At 35.5% G+C, this 26,366-nt stretch overlaps 1 protein-coding gene and 1 long non-coding RNA gene across 3 annotated transcripts in view; one reads left to right on the forward strand and one right to left on the reverse strand.

Moving 5' to 3' along the window:
* Positions 1–26,366, reverse strand: part of ODAD2 (outer dynein arm docking complex subunit 2) — a 106,585-nt gene that overhangs the window by 47,709 nt on the left and 32,510 nt on the right. For both annotated transcript variants that reach the window (XM_087892907.1, XM_034402375.3), the window contains exons 8-15: positions 25,124–25,338; positions 22,339–22,437; positions 20,077–20,221; positions 11,676–11,822; positions 9,584–9,793; positions 7,678–7,902; positions 2,856–2,966; positions 831–985 (exon numbers count right to left, since the gene is read on the reverse strand). In XM_087892907.1, the coding sequence (XP_087749033.1) occupies positions 831–985; positions 2,856–2,966; positions 7,678–7,902; positions 9,584–9,793; positions 11,676–11,822; positions 20,077–20,221; positions 22,339–22,437; positions 25,124–25,338 (1,307 nt within the window). The remainder of the gene's footprint in view (positions 1–830; positions 986–2,855; positions 2,967–7,677; positions 7,903–9,583; positions 9,794–11,675; positions 11,823–20,076; positions 20,222–22,338; positions 22,438–25,123; positions 25,339–26,366) is intronic.
* LOC148114367 (uncharacterized) overlaps positions 16,335–26,366 on the forward strand; it is a 43,672-nt gene continuing 33,640 nt past the window's right edge. The window contains exon 1 of the long non-coding RNA XR_015734077.1: positions 16,335–16,603. This is a non-coding gene — a long non-coding RNA (uncharacterized LOC148114367). The remainder of the gene's footprint in view (positions 16,604–26,366) is intronic.

Here is a 26,366-nt window from a genome sequence, read left to right on the forward strand (position 1 = left end):
TTTATAAATAAATAAATATAGTAGAAGTTTTGTGCTTTCTGTATTTTCCAAAATTTATAGTTTTGAGTCATGACTGTGTCTTATAATTAGGAATCATGGAATTCAAGATTCGTAAACAGATTTGAAACTGGCAATATATGTATACACAAATTGATTTCAGCCAAATCTTGACATTACTGCCATAATTACTTCTGATATGGCTTATTTTATAAGGGTGTTTTGCTTGCTTTAACATCACAAATTGTGATTCTCTAACTTCCAGGCACATCTGTTCCTATTTATTATGATGCCAAACTGTCCATCATGCCCCATGACACAAATTCCACCCTTTCATATTTGTATCACAACACTGCACATAAATGCATAAAAAGCAGACCTGTCATTGCTTGCAGATACCAATAGCTCTTGGATATCCTTCCTCAATTTAGTGATCTGTAAAATGGATTAGACTGTGTTTCCCATTATCCTTACCCAACATGGCACAAAAACTAATTTTTACTCTAATATATCTAGTTTGACATTAAGATAGAGAATAGAGTCGATGATAACTACAGGTATTCTAGCGAAGTAAATGTTGGCTTAAACTTATATTATTAGATTGCCAACTAATCCAATAAATATTTCAGCATGTTTTAAGTTTCAGTATGACAGTTAGATAGAGCCCCATCTAAAGCGCATACACAACACTTAAATAGCCTGATGTTACTCACACATATTCTTAAATTCTAATGGTTTTTAAATCCTAATGATTGTAAAATTTTATGGTTAGTTATAGGCAGGAGGTGCTAACTGCAATATATATATTTCAAGACAACAAATATTGCAAGTACTTTGTCACATTTTCTTTGCTGATTGCACATTTCCAGATTGCTCCTGTCACTGCTGCCAGAAGTTCTTTATTTCCAGAATTAGCAACTAAAGTAGCAAGAGGTTTCAGGCCTCCATGTTGCCTAACAAGGTCACGAGTCTCTTGATCTTCAGCGCACTATGTAAAAACAAACAAACAAAAGAAAATATAAAGATAAAGATACATTGAAAACACGTTTTATATCCAGATCAATCCCTACCCTTTTCAGTTTAGAGACAGCACTGTGATTTAAATGGACTAAATTTAAAATCCTAGAAGCAATATTTAGATTCCTAAATTAAATTAGAAGGATGCAAAGAAATGGTATAGGCTTAAATCCTATTAAAATAAATAGATCTCAAGCCCATTTCTTCATCACTCCAGTGAAAAGTCTCAAAATGAACATTGGCAAGTACAGTTTTAATCAAGAAATATGGATGGCCTGACATTATTGGCCTTCAGAAAAACAATGGTTTTTCCTCCAGATACTGGAGCCAGGATGTTGATGAGGCTGGCATGGTATGGTTGATCCATAGATGTAAGTTTCATTGGGGCCTCAGCATTGTCTTTTTTGCTTTAATGGTTTAAAACTCTCTGTGTGTCTATAGTGTTTTTATTTTTGTTCAATATCCCAATTTTCCTATAGGTAGATGAATAGCCATATATATTTCATAAATAAATAAATAAGCAAGCAAACATATGACTGGAGATAAGCAGGAAAAAAACATGGCAAGCTATTTACAAAGCAATCCTATAGTAATAACTAGAATGACATAGGAAGAATAATAGAGAATTCATCATCCTCTTTAAATTGTTAATTTGTGGGGTGAGTTTGGAGTTAATACTATCCAAGTTAAAGGGCTAGTTTTCCTTTGGATCTAAAGCTTTTATTATCATTTTCTTTTGAAAGTTTCGCGGTATCAGAGTTGGAGACATCAGAGCTGATAGAGGGTGGTAAACAAAGTTATTCAAGACTGCATTTTCCAATGCAGATGTAGTGGCCTCTATGCAACTTCATGGGGATGATCCTGACAAATTAAGCACTCTTAGAACACAATCCCAAGGATAGTAAGACTGTAATGCAACAGGAACTTTATAAATATAAGGCTATACTTATGTTAGAGGATTTGTAACTACAGTAAATTGCAATAGCATTTAGACCTATATACCACCCTATAGCACTTTACAGCACTCTCTGAGTGGTTTACAATATACACATTATTTGCATATTGTCCACAACAATCTGGGCCCTCATTTTACTGACCTCAGAAGAATAGAAAGCTGAGTCAACCTTGAGCCCTGTCAGAATCAAATTCCAGGTTATGAGCAGAGTTTACCTGCAATCAGAGGTGGGTTTCAGCAGGTTCTGACCAGTTCTGGAGAACCAGAAGCGGAAATTTTGAGTAGTTCGGAGAACCGGTAAATTCCACCTCTGACTGGCCCCGCCGCCATCTATTCTCTGCCTCCCAACTCCCAGCTGATTGGGAGGAAATGGGGATTTTGCAGTAACCTTCCCCTGGAGTGGGGAGGGAATGGAGATTTTACAGTATCCTTCCCCTGCCATGGCCACCAAGCCACTCCCACTAAGCCATGCCCATCAAGCCATGCCATGCCCACCAAGCTACAGTCACAGAACTGGTAGTAAAATTTTTTGAAACCCACCACTGCCTGCAATACTGCACTTTAATCACTGTGCCACCAATGCAAGATAACTCGCAATACCTTCAAAAATCAATAAATTGATCTATAGTAAAATTTGGCATGTTACAAATTCAATTACCTAGTATTTCTTTATTGCTCCTTCTCACTCTAGCCCATCTGTATATATTTTCTCATAAGTAACAATGATTTAGGCTCTTGTGTTAGTTCAGTTATTTCAGTTTTTGTGATAAAGAGCAGGTGAAGAAATCCCACTATTTTTTTCTTAGATAATTATCCAGTTTGTCCCATTTTTTAAAGAGAAATAGTGTGCAGAGAACCTTTTTTGTCTCAGAAGATTAATGCTTACCTTAAAGATTGCACTGGCACAATGCATTTGCAACTGTTCCTTGTCACTGTTCAGATTTTTCACAAGATTTTCAATCATTTTCTCGTGTTTGATTGCTAGTCTGTAGCTGGGCTACAAATAAACACCCATTAGAAAGGGTTTTGAAAAGACCTTCAGAAAATGAATTACCAATGTGGACAAAGTTAAATGTTTTTTTTGTCTTTGCCCTCCACCCGCCCCACCCCCCAATGAAAATTAAAAGAAGATTATAAAACCAGCAAATATTCCTCTATACTGCAAAGCTTCCTTTTCTTGTGAGTTAAGGCTGACAATTCCTGTCAAAACCAATCAGGGAGTTTATATGTCTAGCTGTCTCCCTACTGTATAACTGTGCATAAGAATGTGTAATGCAGGTAGTCCTCAACTTACGACCACAAATGAGTCCACAATTTCTGTTGCCAAGTGAGATATTTGTTAAGTGAATTTTGCCCATTTTATGGCCTTTCTTCCACTAATTGTTAAGTGAATCACTCTAGTTGGTAAATTAGTAGCCTGGTTGTTAAATGTATCCAGCTTCCCCATTGACTTTACTTGTCAGAAGGTCGCAAAAGGTGATCACATAACCCTGGGACACAGCAACAGTCATAAATAAGAACCAGTTGCCAAGCATCTGAATTTTGATCATATGATCCTGAAGATGCTGGAAAGGTCATAACTGTGAACAATGGTCATAAGTCACTTTTTTCAGTGCCATTGTAACTTTGAACAGTCACTAATAAACTGTTGTAAGTTGAGGACTATCGGTACACATTGGTCAGAAACTTCTCTTAAAAAAAGAAAAAAGCAGTACTGGGCCAAAAAACATTGATACAATTCATAGGTTATAAAATAAGACAACCCAGTTTCAAAATTAACTGATCTCCCACTTGCACCCATATTGCTTTACAAATACTTTGTTATTGCTCAGATAGATTGATTACAAAATCTGGAGATAAGATCTTTGGGATGGTGATTTTTTTTCCCCACTAGCATTTTCCTACAAGTGCAGGATCCACTTTTGTTTTTTTATCAACTAAGTGTGGACCTGTTGGTTGCCATAGGAATTGACTGATCAGCTCATCACTTGAGAGTGACTACTACATCCTCCAGCCTTCTATACCAGAGGTGGGTTTAGCAGGTTCTGATCAGTTCTGGAGAACCGGTAGCGGAAATTTTGAATAGTTTGGAGAACCGGTAGTAAAAATTCTGACTGGCCCTGCCCCCATCTATTCTCTGTCTCCCAAGTCCCAGCTGATCAAGAGGAAATGGGGATTTTGCAGGAACCTTCCCCTGGAGTAGGGTGGGAATGGAGATTTTACAGTACCCTTCCCCTGCCACGCCCACCAAGCCACACCCACCAAGCCATGCCATGCCCACCAAGCCATACCCACAGAACCGGTAGTAAAAAAATTTGAAACCCACCACTGCTCCATACACACACACACACCACACACACAAACATAAAATTCAATTATTTCTATTTGTAATTATTTGGAAATGAACAACTTATATTCCTTTCAGGTAAATACCATAATTTGTATTAATTTAAAGAAGAATTAAAATATAATGGAATATTTTTATTTATTTATTTATTTATTTATTTTTATTTGATTTATATGCCGCCCTTCTCCGGAGACTCAGGGCGGCTTACAATGCGTTAAGCAATAGCCTTCATACTTTTGTATATTTATACAAAGTCAGCTTATTGCCCCCACAAACTGGGTCCTCATTTAACCTACCTTAGAAAGGATGGAAGGCTGAGTCAACCTTGAGCCTGGTAAGATTCGAACCTGCAGAAATTGCAGGCAGCTGTGTTAATTACAGGGTGCATTAAACCACTGTACTACCAAGGCTCCTATTATATAATGATAGTTCACTGAAACTACCTTATGTTGTAGTCAATTATATCACTGTGATTGGTTAGTATATATTTTATTTTATTTTTATTTTATTTAGTTTGTCAAACATGAAAGAGATAACAGGAATATGTATAAACATAGATATGAATACAGGAAATGGAGACGAATAAATGGGGACAGTAGGACAGGGACAGAAGGCACACTGGTGCGTTTATGCATGGCCTTTACAGACCTTTTAGGAATGAGGTGAGGTCAACAGTAGACAGTCTAAGGTTAAAGTTTTGGGGGTTTGGGGAAGAATCCACAGAGTCAGGTAGTGTATTCCAGGCATTGACCACTCTGTTGCTGAAGTCATATTTTCTGCAATCGAATTTGGAGCGGTTTACATTGAGTTTGTATCTATTGTGTGCTCGTGTATTATTGGGGTTGAAGCTGAAGTAGTCATTGACAGGTAGTACGTTGTAGCAGATAATTTTGTGTACTATGCTTAAGTTGGACCTTAGGTGGTGTAGTTCTAGGTTGTCCAAGCCCAAAAATTTCAAACCTGGTGGCATAAGGTATTTTGTTGCGAGCAGAGGAGTGGAGTCCTCTTCCCGTGAAATACCTCTGGACTCGCTCAATTATGTTAATGTCCGATATACAGTGCGGGTTCCAGGCAGATGAGCTGTATTCGAGAATTAGTTTAGCAAAGATTTTGTATGCCCTAGTTTGCAGTATAATGTTACCGGAGCAGCTTTGCAGGATTAGGTTTACAATTCTTAATGCCTTTTTGGCAATGCTGTTACAGTGAGCTCTGGTGCTTAGATCGTTTGAGATGAGTACTCCAAGTTCCTTTGCGGAGTGAGGGTTGTCTATGAGGTCGTATCCACCTAGCTTGTATTTAGTGTACTGAATTTTTTTGCCAATGTGTAAGACGGAGTATTTTTTGGTTGAGATTTGGAGTTGCCAATTGTTTGACCATTCTGACACATAGACAAGGTCGCTTTGTAGGGCAGCACCATTGTCAATGGTGTTGAATAGTTTTACTTCGTCAGTGAAGAAGATGCAGCTGTTTATAATATGATTGCAAATGACATTTATATAAAGTATAAAGAGTGTGGGTCCTAAAACGATGCCTTGGGGGACACAACTGTTAACTGGTGCTCTTCTGACCTATGCTTCCTGAGACAGTAAAAAGCACACAATTAGTTCCAAAAACCCTCTTTTTATTTCAATGGCTGTGAATTCTGTTCATTGACAGCCCGTGATGAGTCACACATAGTTATAAAGAGTCTGACAGAAGTCTGCCACAGTCCTTCGGGATAAGGCTGATAAGCACCCATCTTTATCTCCCTTGACACGCTGCTAAAGACCTAATTGGCAATTAGCTTTGCAAGGCCACACGGAGCACAGAGTCAAAATGGAGCTTCAGAATTTACACTGACCAGCATGAACAAAGTTGTGGCAAAGGCTCATGTGCCTTACTCCCGAGTCGCCCCTTTTGTCTTAACTGTTCTTGCCTTCTGGCAGTTCTGCGCACACGCGCGCTGGGAACAGGCTCCCTTTGTTCCTCTGCCTCACTGATGTCAGACTCTGGAGGCTCCAGAGTCAGCACAAAACTCCCAGATGGCCCCATCTGTGCCTCCAACGCAGAGCCCTCGTCCAAGCGTTCCCCAGACTCCAGGAGTGGCTCATGTTCCTCCCCAGTTTTCTTACTGTTCAACTCTGCTGCCAGCTCTGCAGGCTGCCAGCGGACCACAACAGGTGCAGGGTTTGATAGGGCTCTCCCTATTTTGACTACTTGTTGCCTGTTTGACAGGAACGCAGCTATCCACTTATGAAGGCATCCGGAAATGCCATAAGAGTTTAGTTTTAGAAGTAGTTTGTCATGTACCACTGAATCAAAGGCTTTGCGGAAGTCTATGAAAATTGTATCAATTGCTTTACCCCAGTCGATTTGTGAAGTCCATATATTTTTGCAGTGCAGGAGTTGCAAATTAGAGGACAATTTTTTCCTGAAACCAAACTACTTGTTAGAGAGTAGGTTGTTTGACTCTAAGTGGAAGGTAATGGATTGGTTTATGACTGATTCCATGACTTTGCAGGTGATGCAACACAGTGAGATTGGTCTGTAATTTTCAGCTAGGCTGGGGTCTCCCTTTTTGAAGATAGGAATGACCGTGGCTAATGACCATAGGGTAGGCAAGAAGCTGGTTCTGAAAAATAACTCATAGATTGTGCTTAGAAGATGTGCTATGGCAGTGGAAAGCTTTTTTAAGAAGTAGGCACATAATCCATCAGGGCCAATAGATAGATGGTTTTAGGTTGTGTAGTGCCATTTCAACGTTATCTTCTGTAAAATCAATATGTAGTAGATCATTGCAATTAGTTGTGGTACAACTAGGAAATGTGGGGCATGAGTAGTGGTGAAATGTTACCGGTTCACACTGGTTTGGGTGAATCGATAGTGATAAAAACTACCGGTTTGGGCAAACCAGTAGTTAAAAAAAGCTACTTGTTCCCCCGAACCAGTATTTCCGATCATCAGTGTGCCACACGATTTAAAATCGCTAGAAAGTAAGAAATCCTGCTTTTTAGTGAATCTAAATCACGCGGCGCAGCTGATTTCCCCCCTCGCTGTTGTACTTACCTTCCCAAGCCTCCTTTTGGTGTGTACTGTGCATCACACACAGCGTTTGGCACACAGCACGCATGCGCGGCCAGTGAACCGGTGGCAAACCAGTTCAGATTTCACCACTGGGCATGAGCTATTGCTGTTAACAAAGACTGAACTGAAGAATGTGTTGAAGAGGATATAGATGGATGAATATAGATGGATGAATGGATAGACAGACAGAATATTGTTTCATATGCACCTGAAATTTAAAGTCATTGTCTACTTTTGATTTCTATTTGACCTGCGGAGGATAGTCTTTTGAATTTTCAAGTGTAGGGACATTGCTTACCTCAGAGGCACACTCTTGCAAAGTTCCTACTACAGGTATTAACATATTTGAATGAGGAGACTTCAGTAACTGAGCCAGCAGGGGGATGCCTCCAGCTTTACGGATTGCTTCTTTATTCCTAGCACTCTTGCTGCAGCTCCAAAGTGCCAAAGCACCACAGCGTGCTACTTCAATTTCCTTTCCCTGAAGCTGATTGAGACTTGCAGAGCAGTCTAACAGTCCAACCTGGTAATAAATAAAAATCAAATAAAGTTGACCAAGTACACGCTAATGTGCACTAATCAAATATGCCATCCTGGTACTGAAAGATACCACTCTGCCTGCAACACTTATTCTAGAAATGAAAGGGAATGTCTTACTCCTGTTTTAGATCTTACTGCCTATAAGATTTTGATTGTAAAGAAGTCTGTAATCTTCTGGTGGAGCAGGGGGAGAACAGTTCCGTGTGAGATTTTGAGGGAAGGCAAAGAGACTGTAGATTGGTCAAGGATGCAGATTTTTTGGTATATATCACACGTGGATTAAAATAAGAAATTTATAGTTTTTTGGGGGTTGCAGGCTTTTTTTCTACAAAATTATCTTTGGTCTATTTTAGAGTTTTTGTTTGTATTCCACTTCAAAATAGCAAGTAAAGCCCTGGTGATTTTCAGCAGTTGTGGTAAAATAAAAAAAACTCTTCAATACCACAAAAAGGTGGTTTACCCCTGGATTCTCTCACTACTAGCACTATAAAAAATGGGTAAGTTTGGGAATGTTTCCATTTATATAATCATGACAAACCCTCCTACATCTCCCAGTTAAGTGAGAAGTATATCTGGTGAGCTTTTAATCAGTTATTCCAAACTGCTGGAAGGAATGCCTGCTAACGCACTTCTCAGTTGGCTTAGAATGCAAGCAAAACTATCTTTATTTCAGGAGATATTTGTAATCTGAAATGCTATACTGATCTTGTCAGTTTAAACAGAATATTTAGAATTTCAGAGAGATGCTTCTGTTATTATTCATTTTAAAAATAATTGTTGTTCTGATTGAGGATTGTTCATTTTCTTTTCTTTTAAAGGAATGCTACACAAACATAACAATAGCAATAACACTTAGAGCTATATACCGCTTTACAGCCCTCTCTAAGCGGTTTACAGAATCAGCATATAGCCCCCAACAATCTTGATCCTCATTTTACCCATCTTGGAAGGATGGAAGGCTGAATCAACCTTGACCTGATGAGAATCAAACTGCTGGCAGTTGGCGGAATTAGCCTGCAATACTGCATTCTAATCACATCGCCACCACAGCTCTGCTAATATCTGTTATAGGGTAGGGTAGGGATGGGATAGGATGGGATGGGATGGGATAAGATGGGATGGAATAGAAGATAGAAGAGAAGAGAAGAGAAGAGAAGAGAAGAGAAGAGAAGAGAAGAGAAGAGAAGAGAAGAGAAGAGAAGAGAAGAGAGCAGAACAGAACTATTCTTTATTGGCCAAGTGTAATTGGACACACAAAGAATTTGTCTCTGGTTCATAAGATCTCAGTGTACATACCAACAAAAAAATTATATAATCATAAGATACCAGTAGTAGAAGGTAATAGATGAGAAGGATATTAGTAATGCAGCCCTAGCACATGTGTAAATATCTTTAGACATAAGACAGTGCTGTGGCATTAGATGTTCAGCAGAGTGATGGCACAAGGGAAAAAACTGTTCCTATGTCTAATAGTTTTGGCATGCAATGCCCTATAGTGGCATTTAAAAAAAAAAAAAAGCAGAGTGACCTTCTCACATGAAAAAGGAAATTATTTGACCACATTGGTATATAACATATAATTTGCCATTACTGTTAGAGGAAATAAGACACAATTAGGATAAAATTCTGAAACCAAAACTTACATGAGTATATAAACAACTTACCAATCTCTTGATTCCACCATGCTGACGGACTGTTCTTCGGGCTCGTTTGAACCTAGCTACATTAGCTATTGTTTCAGCAGCCAAACACTTCAGATCTTGATCTAGAGAATCAAGTATATTAACCATGATCTGCAATCCTCCAAGATCAGCAATTGTACGTCTTATCTGAGCATTTTGACTAATTTCCTTCAGGATTTTTAATGAACCAATCTAATGGGAAAAAATGCATGGTTATGGATTGCTTTCTTTTAGAGTACAGGTTAATTTTTTAAAAAAGTTTTTTATACATGTAATCCTCTATTTACAACCACAGTTGAAGCCAAAACATCTTTCTGAGATGTTTGTTAAGTAAGTTTTGCCCCATTTTACGACCTTTCTTGCCACAGTTGTTAAGTGAATCACTGCACTGATAAGTTAGTAACTCGGTTGTTAAGTGAATTTGGCTTCCCCATTGACTTTGCTCGTCAGAAGGCTGCAAAAGGTTATCCCATGACTTTGGGACACTGTCACCATCGTAAATATGAACCAGTTTGTCAAGCATTTGAATTTTGATCACATGATCATGGGGATACTGCAAAGGTCGTAACTATGAAGAAAGGTCAAAAGTTACTTTTTTCACTGCCTTTGTAACTTTGAATGGTCATTAGACAAACTGTTGTAAGTTGAAGACTCCCTGTAATACACAGATGTTCATGCCACAGGAGATGCTAATTGTCTTTCTTTGTTCCATGCAAGTTGATTACAGAGTGGAAAAGAAGGAAGGCAAACCACCCATCCAGGAGTCGAACAATGGTAGCACTGCCAACTCATATTCTGCTTCTACAGCACCTCGTCTAAATCAATACCAAGTGGTGTTATTCTGACTGGGGGTTGTGCTATTTATTGTAGGCAGGGTGATTATTTTCTTCTCTGGTTTTGTTGCTCTCCCCTTATAAAATTTAACCAGCCAGCAGAGAAAACAGAGGTTTTGTGCTTCTCTTCTGTGGCTTATCCTTGTCTACTCCTCCTACATGATTAAATTATCTCCCAAATTTAAAATAATAGCGAATAATATAAAATACAGAATGATGCCAGCACAGAAATAATAACAGAAAAGACGACACAGGGCCCATTGGAACTGTAGAATTGGCTAGAAGTTATATTGCCAAAGAACTGAAATTGACTAATTGAAACTGACCACACTCTTAGTTTGAGAGAAGAGTGGAAGAGTTATTGTAAGGGACAAATGAAAACAAAATAACACCCATCCTCTCTTGTGAAAATGAAATACTGGCAGTCTGCTCTTCTTTGCTCTATCTTTTAGAAAGCTGGAGAAAAGTTGGTGTGAAAGGTAAGGGTGAGGAATAGTGACAAGGATGAAAAGAACATAATACCAATGAAAAGGGCAAAACCTATAAAGGAAGTAGCTGTAGCAGGGACTGGTTAATGAGCAGATTATTGGGAGTGGATCCATACCCAAACACTCCTATAATCTTCCTTATCAGATGACCTTGCCTCTGAGATAATGGGTAACAAAGCATTACAGATTTCATACACCTTGAAGCTGAGCTGGGATGGTACTGATTTAAAGTGTAATATATTATTTTAAAACTTAAGTATTCCTAAGGATGATTGTTTCACTCATGGGATGAAAAGAAGGTATTATCATGCCGTCAAATAGAAAATTGCTACTATCGATCATGACTATGATGTGGATGAGTGCAAGTGATGACAAAGCTGAAGAAGGAAATTCTTTTGCTTCCTAGATATGATAGCAAAAGCCTCTAAAGAAAGTTTATGTGAGGATGCAAAAAGGAAATAGCCAAAGAAATCTTTGGGATTTCCATTATCTCTCTACATGGAAGCTAGAAGGATTCTCAAAATTTCTCTGTAATTCATGCATAAGTTCTTAATTGTTTTAATTCCTTAAATTTCCCCCATGACTTAAATGTTGACTCTTTATGAGGCTTCAATTAAATTACACAGTGTTACAAGATGAGTGATAGTCACAGAGCTTTTAAAAGAAAGAGAAGGATCTAGAAGTCAAAATGGACACCCTGTGTGAAAACTAGTAGAATCCTTAAAAATAATGCTCACTATGCAACTAACTCACCTTACATTTGATTTCTTCAGTATCAAGTAAATTAATTAGCACTTCGAGACCTCCAACATCTCTAATTGCCAACTGGCATGTTTCTTGAGACAAATTGAAATCTCTCATTGAACACAATGCAATTACAGTAGCCGTCTGGTTACCTGCCTATAAATGAGACCATCAATATAATATAGAGTAAAATAGGTTTTACTATAGGTTTTACTGAATATACACACCAAGATAAAAAAATATATACAGCAAAAGTATAAGGGCAATGTGCATATTTCAATTTGGTGGTATTTGTTAGTGAGGCAAATAGAAGAAAAGCCTATTTCTGTTAAATTATCACTGATAAATCAGCTAAATATTTTAATAAACTGAAGAAGAGAAGATACAATTCTAACTTTTGAAAGTTTCTTTTAATTTTACATTTGTAAGACTGAATCTGGGGATTTTTTGTACAAAATTTGTATGCAAAAAATTGCTTCCATTGTTTAATATACATTTTAAAACAAACCCATAAAATATTTTTCATATACTCTCATACATTTGTGCTACATTATAACCATTACTACTGATTACCATAACAATTATTTTTCTGCCTAGTAGCTATTAGAGAAAGTTTTCAACAGTAGATTTTAATCAACATGGAAACTGTTAGTTCCCTATTAAATGTACACAAAAATTGCATCATGTTGTTAAAACCTTTGAAACTAGATATAATATGATGGATGTGAAATAGGTTCTATGGCACTGTAACATTTAACTTTAAAGCTTTAAATTAAAGGCAGATTTTATTTCTAAAAATCTAGCTCCACTTATAGGATGCTTCAGCACAAATATCCACAAATTGAAATGAAAAGAAAATATAAACTCAAAAAATAATTAAAGGCATATTTGGAGAAAAAAAATCTAGGCACTTTTTAGATGATAGATGAAGTTCAGAATTATACTAAGTAACAGCCATAACTAAAGAAAAACCACCTTTCTGAGATGAGATCTATAACATTTTTCATTTGATTCATCACTGAGCTTAAAGAACAATAACAAAGATTCCACTAAAACAAAAAAAAAGTAGGTAGGTGTATGATAACATCACAAACATTAGTTAATATAAAACAATTACAAATCTAAATTTGGCCTACTTATTTTTCTTCTGAAAAAGCCAAACTAAGAGGGGGAAATAGAAAAAAGAGGCCTGTTTCTCCTTACAGAAATTTCTGTCAGTTAATACAATGGGACTAGTTCACAAGCTCCACAGACTCCTTGGAGTCCATATGGCTCCTGCAGAATTCTGTTTAGGGTATTATCTAACATCCAAATCCCATCCAAAAAAGAAATTAAATGTCTTGTTTTCAACCACATTGCCCTCAGCTTTCTACCCCTAGTACAAAACAAGTTCCATAATTAGTCATATTTTACTTTTGCCAGGCAAAGACTATTAAAAGGGGGCATCAAACATACAAAATGTTTGCAGGAATACATTACAAACCATTGGTTTATCCTTACAATATCTGCCATTTTTTAAAAGCCCAAGAAAGAAACAGATATTCCTCTGTTCCTTGGTATTTGACTCAATTGGGGACTAAAGCCAAGAAAACCTGGCAGATAATTCTACTGTTTCAGTTCATTCACATTCTAACCTCCCAAGCAGTCCTATTACAGTACTACCAGATTTTTTCAATTTTAATGTCAAGTTGTCTTAAGCTAAACTTACAAATGAATCTGAAAAATCTAGATTATTGCTTGAAATCTAACTTGTGACTACCTGTTGTCTACAAATGAATTTTTGTAGGTAGCTTAATTCAGTTTCCATTCATTATATTGAAACAAAATACACTATTAAGTCGAATATATTGTATTAAAATTATGAGCATATTGGTTTCTCATTTAGTTGTCCTACATAACTTTGATTTAAGCAGGTGGATATGCTTGTGATGATCTAGTCTCCTTTATTGGATATGCTTCTGTTACTTGCTAGAATAAAGGCACAATTACTTCAGCTATGGTTTTATGGTGCATTTTTTAATAGGAATAATATCTTATTAAATATTCATTGTCTGATCCAACTTTTCATTTTGTTTTACACAACACAGGTCAAGCTGCAACTTGTTAGTGATGAGTTATAGAGGAGTATTACAGAGTTATGGAATAACTTCTTGTCCCATTTCCTGAATCCTCTGCAGTTCTTGGGTTATAGCCTGGCAGTGAATGAAACACAGAGATTAAAATAACCAGGGCCAGTGGAAAATCATAACCATGATAAAAATCACAGATTCCATAATGTTCACATTACATGTCTGTAATGCGTGGAAAATAAGTATTGTTTAAGAGCTAATTAAGCACTGACACCGTCAAGCCTGGTATGTCTCAGTAACAAAGGAATACATGGAGCAAACTTCAAATTAAAACCATCACCAGTTTTTTTTTTTAATGAAGAATGAAAACAAAATTGCATGATACAGGGGAAAAAATTCCAGACTTGGTTCAGAGTGTACGTTTGCACTATTGCTCAAACTTCTCTCAGGCATTTTCTTTACATCCTGACTTTCTGACCTCTTAGTTTTGTAAAGCTGCAAATGTATTTATATAGGCAAAATCTGAGTCTACATCCCATTGGAATACTGACCCATGTTGCTGTTGGAGCATTTGACACATGATCTATCTTGTTCCTAATTGCTATTTCTTTTTTGAATCATTATTTCCCTGTTTTTTGGTACAATGTTTACAATGCTTATGATCTGCCCAATCTCTGATGTCTTTAGGCACACACATACAGCCACATACGAAATAAAAATATGTAATGCTAAAATCCAAAAGTTAAATACAAAGGGTGAATAATACCACTGGGACCACCAGGAGCCAAGGGCTCAAAGGTATCAAAATATAGTTCTGTGAAAAGAGAAGACAGAGTTCCATACAGTATCGGCCTCTACAGAAAAAGAGTGTCATCTAGCACATAATCCAATGTTACTAGTTGCTTGCTAAAAACAAGTAACTCTGTTTTGATGTGGTTTAATCTGAAATGGTTTTGTCCAATTCAGATCCTTATAACCTCCAGACACCAGTTCTGAGCTTCCAGAGCATTGCTGGTTTGGCCCAAGGTAGCAACATGTAAGTAAGTATCATCAGTCTAGTAATACTAATAACGTATCACCTTGATCTGATAGATGATCTTTCCCAGTAGTTTTACAAGTCATTAAAACAACACGGGAAAGAGTTCTGATGCCTGTCAAACTCTTTGCAGGCCTCTCATGATCTCAAACACTTTCCTCCAGGATATATGAACAAGGAACCACAGAATCATTGTAAAACAGTGTTCACTACTGCCAACCCTTGTAGGTGATCCAGGATACTCCCAGTTGAAAGGTCTCACAGGATCAAAAAATGTATTCCCCTATCTAAGTCAGCTAATAGAGCAGGGCTGCCAAACTCCCAGCCCATGGACTGGATGCATCACGAGCTGGCCATGCCCATGCCCAGTTTAGCCAAGAGGAAAAAAGTTCCCATATGTCACGTGACACCAATGTGACCACATGAGTTTGACACCCCTGTACTAGAATGACAAATTCTGTTTATGTCCCATGATTTGGCCTGAATCCTGACTGAAAATCATGTAGGTAATTTGTTTCCTCTGTAATCTTCTGTAACTGGTTCCCAATGCCTTCATACCAAACCTGCTTCAAAGGGAAGAGTTAGAGACTAGGCAAACACAGCTGTCTTAAGGAATTACCTTTTTAAGAAGATTACTTCCTCCTTCAAACAAAGCTGAATAGCTCTCTTCCTCCAAAAAAAAAAAAAACCCACCACATTGATTACCTCTTAGAGTTAGCTGGTCATACCCTGTTAAACACCTTGAAGGGGAGGAGAGGTGGGGTCTAGCCAACAGATAGCAACATTCAAATTACAGAGAACTCTTATACTTGTGCAAAAAAAAATGTAAATTACATCATAAAATGCTGTCCCACTCACCCCACGGGCTCTACCAAATTAACATCCAGCCCAGAGTGAATAAAAATGATTTTATTTATCAAGAAAGCCACAAACTCATTCAGCCTGGTTTTTAAAAAATGAGAGCTACTATAAATAAGTAAAGTTAGCCTCACTATGCCCATCCATCAATTCCATATTGTTTTTTAAGTGAGAAGGGATCAACATTCAAAAGACACAATGGACTTTGAGGAAAAGCAAAACACAAAATTATGCTGCTTTCTCCTTTGTTTCAGTTTGTTTTTTCCACTCTCTTCTTTGTCATCACAGAGTATTAGAAAGGAGGTAAATATCCACATTGCCTGTCTTCATTTTACAGGAACAATTAAAGTATACATTACCCATAACTTGTAGGACATGGCATATAGAAACTGCACCAGTCAGCATGGCTGCTACACTGAATAGATCTTTAACAGTAACCTCTTTTCTTCCACCTTCCCTCCCTCTCCAGGACCAGAACGTATGGAAGGCACATCATTTCCTGGCCGTGTTTCTGCTTGATGTCAAACACCAGAGGAAAGTGCTGAATTCTTCTCAAAATAGAGCAGATAATAGAGTGGAATCTGGGGAAGTTCTGCTCTTAGTATCTGGCAAGAGTTGCAGCTGCTACAAGTGGGTGTGGGGTCATGGCTGGGCCTGAAATAATGTCTGCAAAAGACATTTAACAAGACTAATCTGGGAAGACCCATCACTGTTTCAGACTGTCAAGAAAACAACAAGCAGCTGAGCTTGAATAAAAAGTTGGGCAATTGAGTTGCAGTAAAGCCAACAGATTTTCCAAAGAAAAACTAAACCATATGAACAGAGCATTCAAATATGAGGGGAGCAATGCTTTCAGAGAATAAACAAGATCAGCAAGCAAATGTCTTAAATTCACAGAATGGGTGTTATTCATACATTCCAGCAAGGTGAATAATTTCTAAAAGACAGCATGCAGGCTTTGGAGTGACTAGCAGGTAAGTGTTAAATAAAAGACTGAGTCCATAATGCAGACCTATAGATAAAGATATCGAGCTACTACTTTATGGGTTGTAATTTATGTGGTTTTTGGTCTGTCCAGGGAAATGGTAATACTTTGGTTAGTTGGCATCTGCTGCTTAATAGTTTGTCTTTCAAACACAGGGGGCAGGGGGGTAAGACTGTGAAGTCCCCTTCACCACCAGCTGCATAAATAGAATATAAGCACCAGTCTGCACCGGTACCTCAAAAACTACATCTTTTTATTACCTAAGGCAAGCTCTCTATTCTAGTTCTTCTATTGATGAACTAAGCCAATGTCTCCAGCACCTTCGAAGTTGTGACAGCGAGAACAGCAAAGTAACATCTTGACCTAATAGTAACCATATCAGACTTCTGGGTATGAAGGTTTTACAGCAATTTGGAGCTGATCACATGATGTTGCCTGGCTTTTTGATGGCCAATTTTTATTTTTTTTCTCAGTCTGTTGAGGTTTATTTGAATCTGAAGAAAGCTGATATTCCTTTGAAATACTGTAGCTTTGCAAGTAATCCTTCTCTCCCTCCAGCTCCTGGGTTCTCTCTCTCCAACTTTTTCCTGCCATGGTAGAAATTCACCATCCTACTTCTATTTATATTATTTATACTGCCAGCCTTATATGTGATTGCAATTTGTTGGTATATTATCACTTCACTCTTGAAATTTTTTATATGCAACAAACAGATGATGCATTTGGATGTTTTGTTTTGTAACAGGTGGCCTTCCTTTCTATAGCCTCTCATCACAGAAACATGCTACTGCTGCCGATGATAGGGAAGCTATGAGTAAGTTAGTTTCTTGTATGCATAGGAGAATTGTGATGGTTCAAAGGAAGGGTAAGGTTATATCTGTGCCGAAAGTTTAGGTTTTTGGTCAACATGGCTACAGTTGCTTGGTTAGGTGTATAGTTCAGCTGGTGTATTATTAATTATATTTACTTATCATATATCCCTTTTCTTTTCTCATATGTATTTTTCCCTTCCAGCAGCCCTTTTTTGTCTCCAAGTTTGTTTTTCTTTTCCTGTACAGTTTTCACGATCAATGATACTTATTTTCTATCGTTAATAGATCATAAAAAGAACTCTTTCTAATACAACCCTTCCATAAGTCACTTTTCCAGCTGTTATCTGAATAACTAATTTGATCCAGCAACATTATTTCAAAAAGTTCATCCAACAAAAGTATGAAACAAATTAAAAAGCCTTTTGTAACTGTTGACATTTATGGGCGCATATAAGAGATGTCTGATGTTTTATTTTAAATTTTTTTTGTAAGCCAATCTAAAGCAATTCACTTCTACTTCTTGATTGTGAAGTTCTTCATCCAAATAGATAAAAAGGGGCAAATATTTATTTTGGAAAGCTTCAGTGATACATCACCTAATTAGAAACACTGAATAACTCCAAAGACCTTACAACATAACTATTGCCATTTTTCTCTTGGAGCTAATAAATCATTACATATATTGCATTGCATTTATAGAGGAAAAGGAGATGATCTTTCTTCATAATGTACATTTTTAATGTACATTTTTATTTGTGTCCATTTGCAGATTATTAATTTGTCTCTCAGTTTATATGAGATTGTTAATAATAATATTATTGTTTTAATTGCTATATCAAAACATCTTAGACAGCATTTGGAAAAATTTGTGCGTTTCCATCTGTCAATTGCAAAAGACCACACTACTTGGATGATTACATATGCTATGCTGATACATTATGATACCCTAGGTTCTTGAGAAGAACTCAGTGTGTAGGAAAGCCAACACTAGCTACAGAATTGGCAGTCGTGATTTTACATTGTTGTGAAGATAATAATGGTATACTAATTTTCCTTCTGATGGTGCCCAGAGTGATTTACAATGGAACAGCCAAAAACAATCTAAATAAAAACAATCTAAAACAATATTCAAGCATTAAGCAAAAGCATTAAGGTTCATTTAAAAAAAATTAAAGGATGAAATGACCACCCATGGGTACACAGTATGTTATTTGCTAGCTTATTAATACAAGATAATGTTTTACTCAAAATCCAATGCTATTTTAATACATTTCTCATATTCAAGCAGAAGTGTTCTGGAATTAATTATATAAACACAAAGAGAAAACAAGTCTACTGTTTTTTTCTAGTCTTCCAAATATGTCATATTATTTAAATTTAATAGAAATTATTCTATAGCATTTTCATAAGCAACTTGTGGACAATTCAGTAAAATGAAACAAATAAAGGATTTGCTATTTTTTTAAACATTCTTTTGGTTTCCATTAGAGCAATTAAATTGATGTGATGTGAAACTTTATTTTTATGGAAATATTCTTTTTGCTTTTATATGTTATTATATAATAAATGAATGAAGTTTTTTGTACCTAATGTGGCTATATGAATCCCTGTAGTTACTGGAAGAGCCACTTCAGAAGCAAGAACTATTAGAATCAAGCTGCTTCTTTGGGGTATTTGAGTAGGATTAAATCTTTCAGAATTAGTCTTTTGAAATTATATTATTGCATAAATATGATAATTTCAAAATTATAATCTATTTTCAAAATTATAATTATAAAATTATTTTCAAAATTATAACCTATTTTTCAAAGTATCAGAAGGCAAGAACAGAAACAATGATGGAAACTAAGTAAGGAAAGAAGCAACCTAGAACTAAGGAGAAATTTCCTAACTGTGAGAGAACAATTAATGCATTGCCTTCAGAAGTTGTAGGGGCCCTATCACTGGAGACTTTTAAGAAGAGACTGGACAGCCACTTGTCTGGAATAGTATAGGGTCTCTTACACAAACAGGAGGTTGGACTAGAAGACTTCCAAGGTCCCTTCCAATTCTGTTCTATGTACTATATTCTATAACATGGTTCATATGCACAAACATAATAACCCAGCAGGGAACTGTGTATAAAAACAAAAGCCATAAATGATCTCTTAAATTTATAGACCTATCAATAAATAAATCCCAACAAAGTGAAAATAAAATAAAATAAAATTGACCAGGCGATCATGCACAGAGACATGATATGGTTACTTTTAGGTCAAGTTTTTACTCTCTTTTTTTTTTTTATGTCACAACTTTGAAGGATGCTTGAGACATTTCGTTGAGATGGATGTCTATATAAATTCAATAAATAAGTAACATGGAATTTAGAATATTTAATATTTTGCCACTTTATAATAAATTGCACTGGATTACCTGTCTGTTTTGCAATACATTGGGCTGAAAGGGTATTGTTATGACTAAACTAAATTGTATTCTATAGATCTACTACAACAGAGGTTCAAAAGGTTCAAAAAGATTGTAGGATGCAGACTGATTAGTGAAATAAAAACAAAATGAAGAGATTGTGGAATAATAATTTTGAATTTATAATTTAATCAGAAGAGAAGCAATGTGATCCTTTGCAGTCTTTCCTCAAAATTAATTTTTTTACCTTTATATATTTCACTAACTTTTGAATCTGCCAATATTCTGATGGCAAATCAGTGTTAATTTCCTGATGGCGTTCAGGCTGTTCATCCTCTTCTTCACTCTCAGAAGAACTTTCACTTACATCTTCACTTTTCGGTGGAAGTTTACTAAACAAAAAAAGAAGGAAAAGTGGAGCAAGAAAGGGACAATGAATAAGCTAGAAATGATAACTACATTAAACCAAAAGCAGAATACATAAGTATATGAATTTGAAATTATTAAGAGACAAAAATTTAATGCAAGCCACACTAAGATCACCTATGCATGTATTGAAAAATATTGGAAATGTGCTCCATAACAGTTGACAATATGAGTAACAGAATAACAGAGGTGGAAGGGACCTTGGAGATCTTCTAGTCCAACCCCCTGCTCAAGCAGGAAACCCTATATCATTGCAGACAAATGGTTGTCCAATCTCTTCTTAAAAACTTCCAGTGTTGGAGCATCCACCAGTTTTGGAGACGAGTTGCTCCACTGATGATTGCAGCATCTTTTAAAACAGTCTTTTTTTTTTCAGTTTTCCAAGTCAGAATACAAGATACAAGATGCATCTCTTTAATGACCCAATTTATTAATATAATTGTGTTTTTAAAACATTTCATTAAAATAGTCACATATGATTTTGATGCTGGGAAAAAACCACTGTTTTAAAGAAAAGCTATGCACCTGCTCTCATATTTCACAAATCATTTTTAATTGCATACAATTCATAAAGAATAAATAGCATCTATTTAATCAGAAAACACTTATGCCGTTGAATCATTTCCTCCTGAACACCAAGGTATATATCTTGTTTTTATTTCCTGTTAGCTGCCCAGAGTAATATGTTATAGAAATTGAACAATAAAGTAAAATAATTTTCCTGAAATTATTCAACTAAAACACTGTTAAGAAAGTATAAGATAGATCAATATTATTACCCCGTTCCACATGGTGAGATGAAATTACAGAGACTGGTTTATCATCTCATATGAACAAACTAAATGTTAAAACATTTCCAATTTTGATTTTTTGTTTTTAGTATAGTTGTAGATTGAAGAATTTGGGAAATGGGTTGAGTCCTTTTCCAAAGGTATTTTTTTTCTCCCTTTTGAACAATTTTTCAAAGCTAAGCAAGCACCTTATCTCTGAAGCTAAATGTATGCTTTCTTCTTCATGTGGAACAACAACTGAAGAATTAATATATGTGCAACTTTCAGTATAAAAACAGCTTGTAAAAGAAGAAGGATGAAGCAACCTTTGTGGTTTCAATTATATTTGGAACAATCTTTTGCAACATAGTAATAATTAAAAAATGATCAGAAGACATTATATGTGTCCTATGTATCATATGTAATATGTTCTCACTGTATTATGCTATTATTTTATAAAATTAGCATGCAAAACTGTGTATTAATATCCTCATTAATAGATATCAATTCTTATCTAATTATAAACAAATTAGCTAAGTTTTATAATGAACTGAATTACATCATGTTTACATAATCCACTAAAGTGACAGAGAGTTGAAAAAAAATTAAAATCATTTGTTTGAACCTGCATGATTTTTTGCTGATGGAATTCTGTGAAATTGGAGAAACAATGTGATTATGAAAGTTGTTGGAATGGATGTATTTGTTTGCTTTTCAAATTTTGATACTAACTTGGTTCCAGAACACTGAAGAAGAGAGAAAGCAAGATTACTAAAAATAAAAACGAAACAATACAAAAACCTCTCCAAACAGGTATTTAAATTTCAGGGCACACTGTTCAAAACTGAGATCTGTTGCTGTACACTGCTTAAGAAATGTGAGCTAAGGAAATGTCTATTAAGAGCCAAGTTACTAGAACAATAAGCCAAGCAATCATCATTTCTCTGTCTGTGATTGGAAAAATGGTAGCAGATGCAAATATAACACAATTCTGCCAGAACCAACAGGTTTATATTTTCAGCTTGGGAGTTCCCTGTTTGATCATGCAGAGAAGTGGGAACACCAGAAAATTTTCCATTTGAAAACTTAATAAGTATGATTCGTATCTGAGACTAACACTGATTTTACAGACTCCTGTACATAAAAATAGTAAAAAAAAAAAACAACCTTAAAATAAATCCATCAAATACAATTCAATCATTTCAGTTTGCTCATATGCGATGCTGGAATTACTTGTTGTTATCTTGTTCATGTTGGAAAATTGTGATTTTAATTCAAGCAAAAGAAAATTATGCATTATTAAGACTCTGTACCTTTTAAGAGAAGCAGTTGGTGTTCCACTGGATCTTTTCTTGCTTTCTGGAGTGGCATGCTTGATTTCTTTTTCATCGGATTTTCTTGCTGCTTTGCCTCTAAAAAGATTTAACATTTGTTCTTTGACAATTAAGGATATAATGAATATATAAAAAACGTTTTAATTTCTGAACTAAGTCCATTAAAGGCTAAAACTGATTAATGTCATACCATTTAGATTGAATAATGTGTTAAAGAAGCATAAAGAACTGATGTCATCACAAATTATCAGCAAAATTTGCTGAATCTAGAATTATAAATGGGCCATAATTCAGCTCAGTTAAGTGCAGCAAAGAATAAACCTAATGATTTCAATGGACCTAAGCACAGTTAATTCTCTCTTGGATTGCGGTTATGGCATTTTGATATTAAAAGCAGACTCAGACTTTTTTCTTCTTTAAACTTTTTTTTTACTGCAGCTATTGATTTGACTTTTCAAAATTACTTTTAACAGACATTTGTGTGAAGCTGAGCAAGAGCTACAATGAAAATATTAATGTTCTAATACTGTAATGCATTTCAGTTCATGATGCAATTCACAACTTGTATGGATAACTATTGCAATTCTTGCAATAAATAATATATCTCTGATAAGAATCATAAGCACAGGGCCGGATTTTCCTATAGGCTAACTAGGCTTCAGCCTAGGGCCTCAAGATCAAGAGGGGCCTACATTCCCTACATTCAAATTGTTAGCAAAATTAAAATTACACTTTCACTATAGGTGAAAGGGCCTCATAAGTGGAATAGCCTAGGGCCTCTTTTCATCTAAATCCGGCCCTGCATAAGCACCTCCTATAATCCTTTCTCTGATCTTTCTTGAATTTAGCTGATGGGCCATTACAACTAATGATCACTGATGCTGAATATACTGTCACAGTGAAAATCTAGATTGCACACATAATTAAATGTTGTAATACAGGTAGTCCTCAATTTACAACCATTCATTTAGTAATTGTTTGAAATTGCAAAAGCATTGAAAAAATAGATTTATGACCGTTTTTACACAACCATTGCAGCATCCCCATGGTCATGTAATCAAAGTTTGTATGCTTGGCAACTGGTTCATATTTATGACAGCTACTGTGTCCCAAGGCCATGTGATCATCTTTTGCAACCTTCGGGCAAGCGAAGTCAATGGGGAAGCAAGATTAACTTTTAGTTAACAATCATATTACTAACTTAACAACTGCGGTGATTCACTTAATAACTTGGTGAGAAAAGTCATAAAATGGAGCAAAACTCACTTAATAATTGTCTTGCTTAGCAACAGAAATTTTGGGCTCAGTTGCGGTTGTAAATCAACAACTACCTCTACTTTTTTAAGTGCAGTGCATACAGAATCCTTTTTCCACTAAGCAAGCCAATTGGATATCATAGACAAAATGTGGTTGTTCTAAAGCCTCTGAATGGTGCTTTTTTAGCAGAAGACTTGCTTTATTAATCCTCTCAATTCCTTTTTTCAAAGATATACAAGCTTGAGCTGGAAGAACTGAGGTCCTTAAAACCTCCTTTCACTCCCAAGACCATAGATATGCAGACTTTAGAGTTACTGGAGCCCAAGAGATCTTGAGAGGCACTTGTTTCTCTCCTCTACCTGAATTCTTTATGATATATCAATCTTCATATAGTCCTAGAATATTGAATTTGTTAAACGTTTAGTTTCAAAAGGACCAATAAAATAATACTTTGTATAAGAGTAACCACAATGAAGATACAGTATATTTGCTTAATTACCTGCTAACATATACAATCAATAGCAATACATTTGAATTTTACTGTTTACTGGGCTTCTAGATTTGGTTTTTTCTCTATGCTGTATATATTACCAATCAAATGGAATTAAAACATCTTAGAGATCCAGAGAAAAAATGGCACATATCTAAGTTATCATCATCTGTGTAACCAACTACAAATAATGTATTAAATGTGTATGCTGCTCAACTCCCAGTGGCTCTGATTCAGAGGTTCTTTTTTGAGCTTGTAGCCCAAGCCACTAGTTCCTCCTGTCTTCTACTTTGATTGGTTCTGGGTGGAACCTCAACCTAGCTTGTGAATAGCCAAGTCACCAATTATCAACATTAGTCTTGCTGTTTGAGCAAAATACTGCCTCTATTATCTGCACATATCTTGTTCTCTTTGTGAAATGGTAATTGGTAAAGAACCTGTTCTGGTATAATCATTAGAATTTCAGATTCTCAGAAGCAAAGTTAAAATAATTATTGTCTTGTCCAGTTATTCTTCTCCATCTTGCCCTCACGTCTTAGAGGGAAAGAAACAAACACATATTCTGCCTTGTATTGTCAAAAGAAAATATGATATAAATGAAACAACTAGCTATACTGGCCAAATACAAAGCATTACAATTTCAAGGTATCATTAAGTTGCTTATCAAATGTGAAAATTTGGAGCCACAAGCTTACCTCTTGGATCCTAAATGCTCCGTTCTAAATCATACAGATACAGTTGTTTCTACCTACATTTGTAAATCCTGTGCCTGTTTATGAGGCATATACTTAAATTGAAGAAATATGATTTGAATACAAACTTTTCTAGTTGCTGGGAAGTCACAAAATAAGGAAAAATAACATTTTGGAAAGGACAATTTATTTAAATAAAGCTTTTAAATTAAAGCAAATTTAAATTCAATTTTTTTTAAAAAAAAAAATAATGACAACAATATTACATTGCAAAAATTCAGGTTAATTAATTATATTTGTCAGAAAATCTAAAAGAATTACATACTCTCGAGTGCCTGTTGTAGCCTTCCACTTAAGAGATGGTTCTAATTTCTTGCTGTCAGGAGTTTTACTTTTTACAAGAGGACTCTTAGGCTTTTCAAATACATTCTTTTCCGCATAGTCGTAAAATTTTGGGGCTTGGCCATATTCATCTCCCTCAACTGCTTCCATATGTTGATAATGCTTTTCATACTTTGGTTCATCAAAAAATGTATATTTCTAATAAGAGACGAAAATGTTTAGGAAAAAGTCATATTTCCAAATGAGTAAAACATGCTAAGAAATTAGTAAATCAGAGGATAGCTAGGTAGTTTGATTTTCTTAGCATATAAAAGTTGTCAATCACAATTCTTGATTTTAAAAAAGAAAGCCATAAGGAAACTAAAATTTTGATTAAAAATGTATACTTAATTCTGTATTTTAAAAAACACAATTATTAGCTAAAATCCTATTTAATGGTCTGAAAATGAATATATTAAATAACTTTTGCTGTATGAACTACATAGCAGATATTTATGTAGATAATCACTTTGCTACTAAAATCTTAAGTCTTCAAAAGAAAAAGATTGAACTGTAGGAAAAATCTGTAATAGAAACAAATGTGAGCCACTTATTGAAAATAAAAACTGCACTAAATATTGCTAAGGATTTTACTAGAATATGCAACATTCAATATTTGCAATATTGCAATATTGAATGTATTATTTACCTACCAAGAAAATCTCAATTTCCTTGTCTATGAAACAAGTGGAAGTTGGTATTTTCTATAGGATACTTAAGGCTAGCAAGGAAGCTATTTTAAACCTCATAAAAACTGAGATTGCAAATGTTGCATTTTTCTGAAATATTAATAATGAACTAAGTTATATATAACTATTTTAAATATATGTTCTTCTTTTATATTTTGATATCAATATTTGATATATTAAATATAATAATGCATGGTGTTTTTAATATATAATAATAAGGCACATAGCATTCAACCAAATTGTCAAAAACTGAGACAAAGTTAATGTCTGTCTGTCTATCTGTCTGTCTGTCTGTCTCCTTCCTTCCCTCCCTCCCTAAGGTGGCGAACATACTTATAAAATCATAAAGCTGGAAAGAATTCCTGAGATTGTCTAAGCAAACTCTGAATTTGGTGCATAATCTGATTTTAAACAATGACTGTTCAGTCTCTATTTAAATATTTTCCTGTCAAGAAATCTCAGAACATTACCTACTTTTCAGTTCATAATCTTTTAGCT

This window comes from Pantherophis guttatus, chromosome 4, assembly GCF_059756535.1.
Source record: "Pantherophis guttatus breed Tessera chromosome 4, ASM5975653v1, whole genome shotgun sequence".
Taxonomy (NCBI): domain Eukaryota; kingdom Metazoa; phylum Chordata; class Lepidosauria; order Squamata; family Colubridae; genus Pantherophis; species Pantherophis guttatus.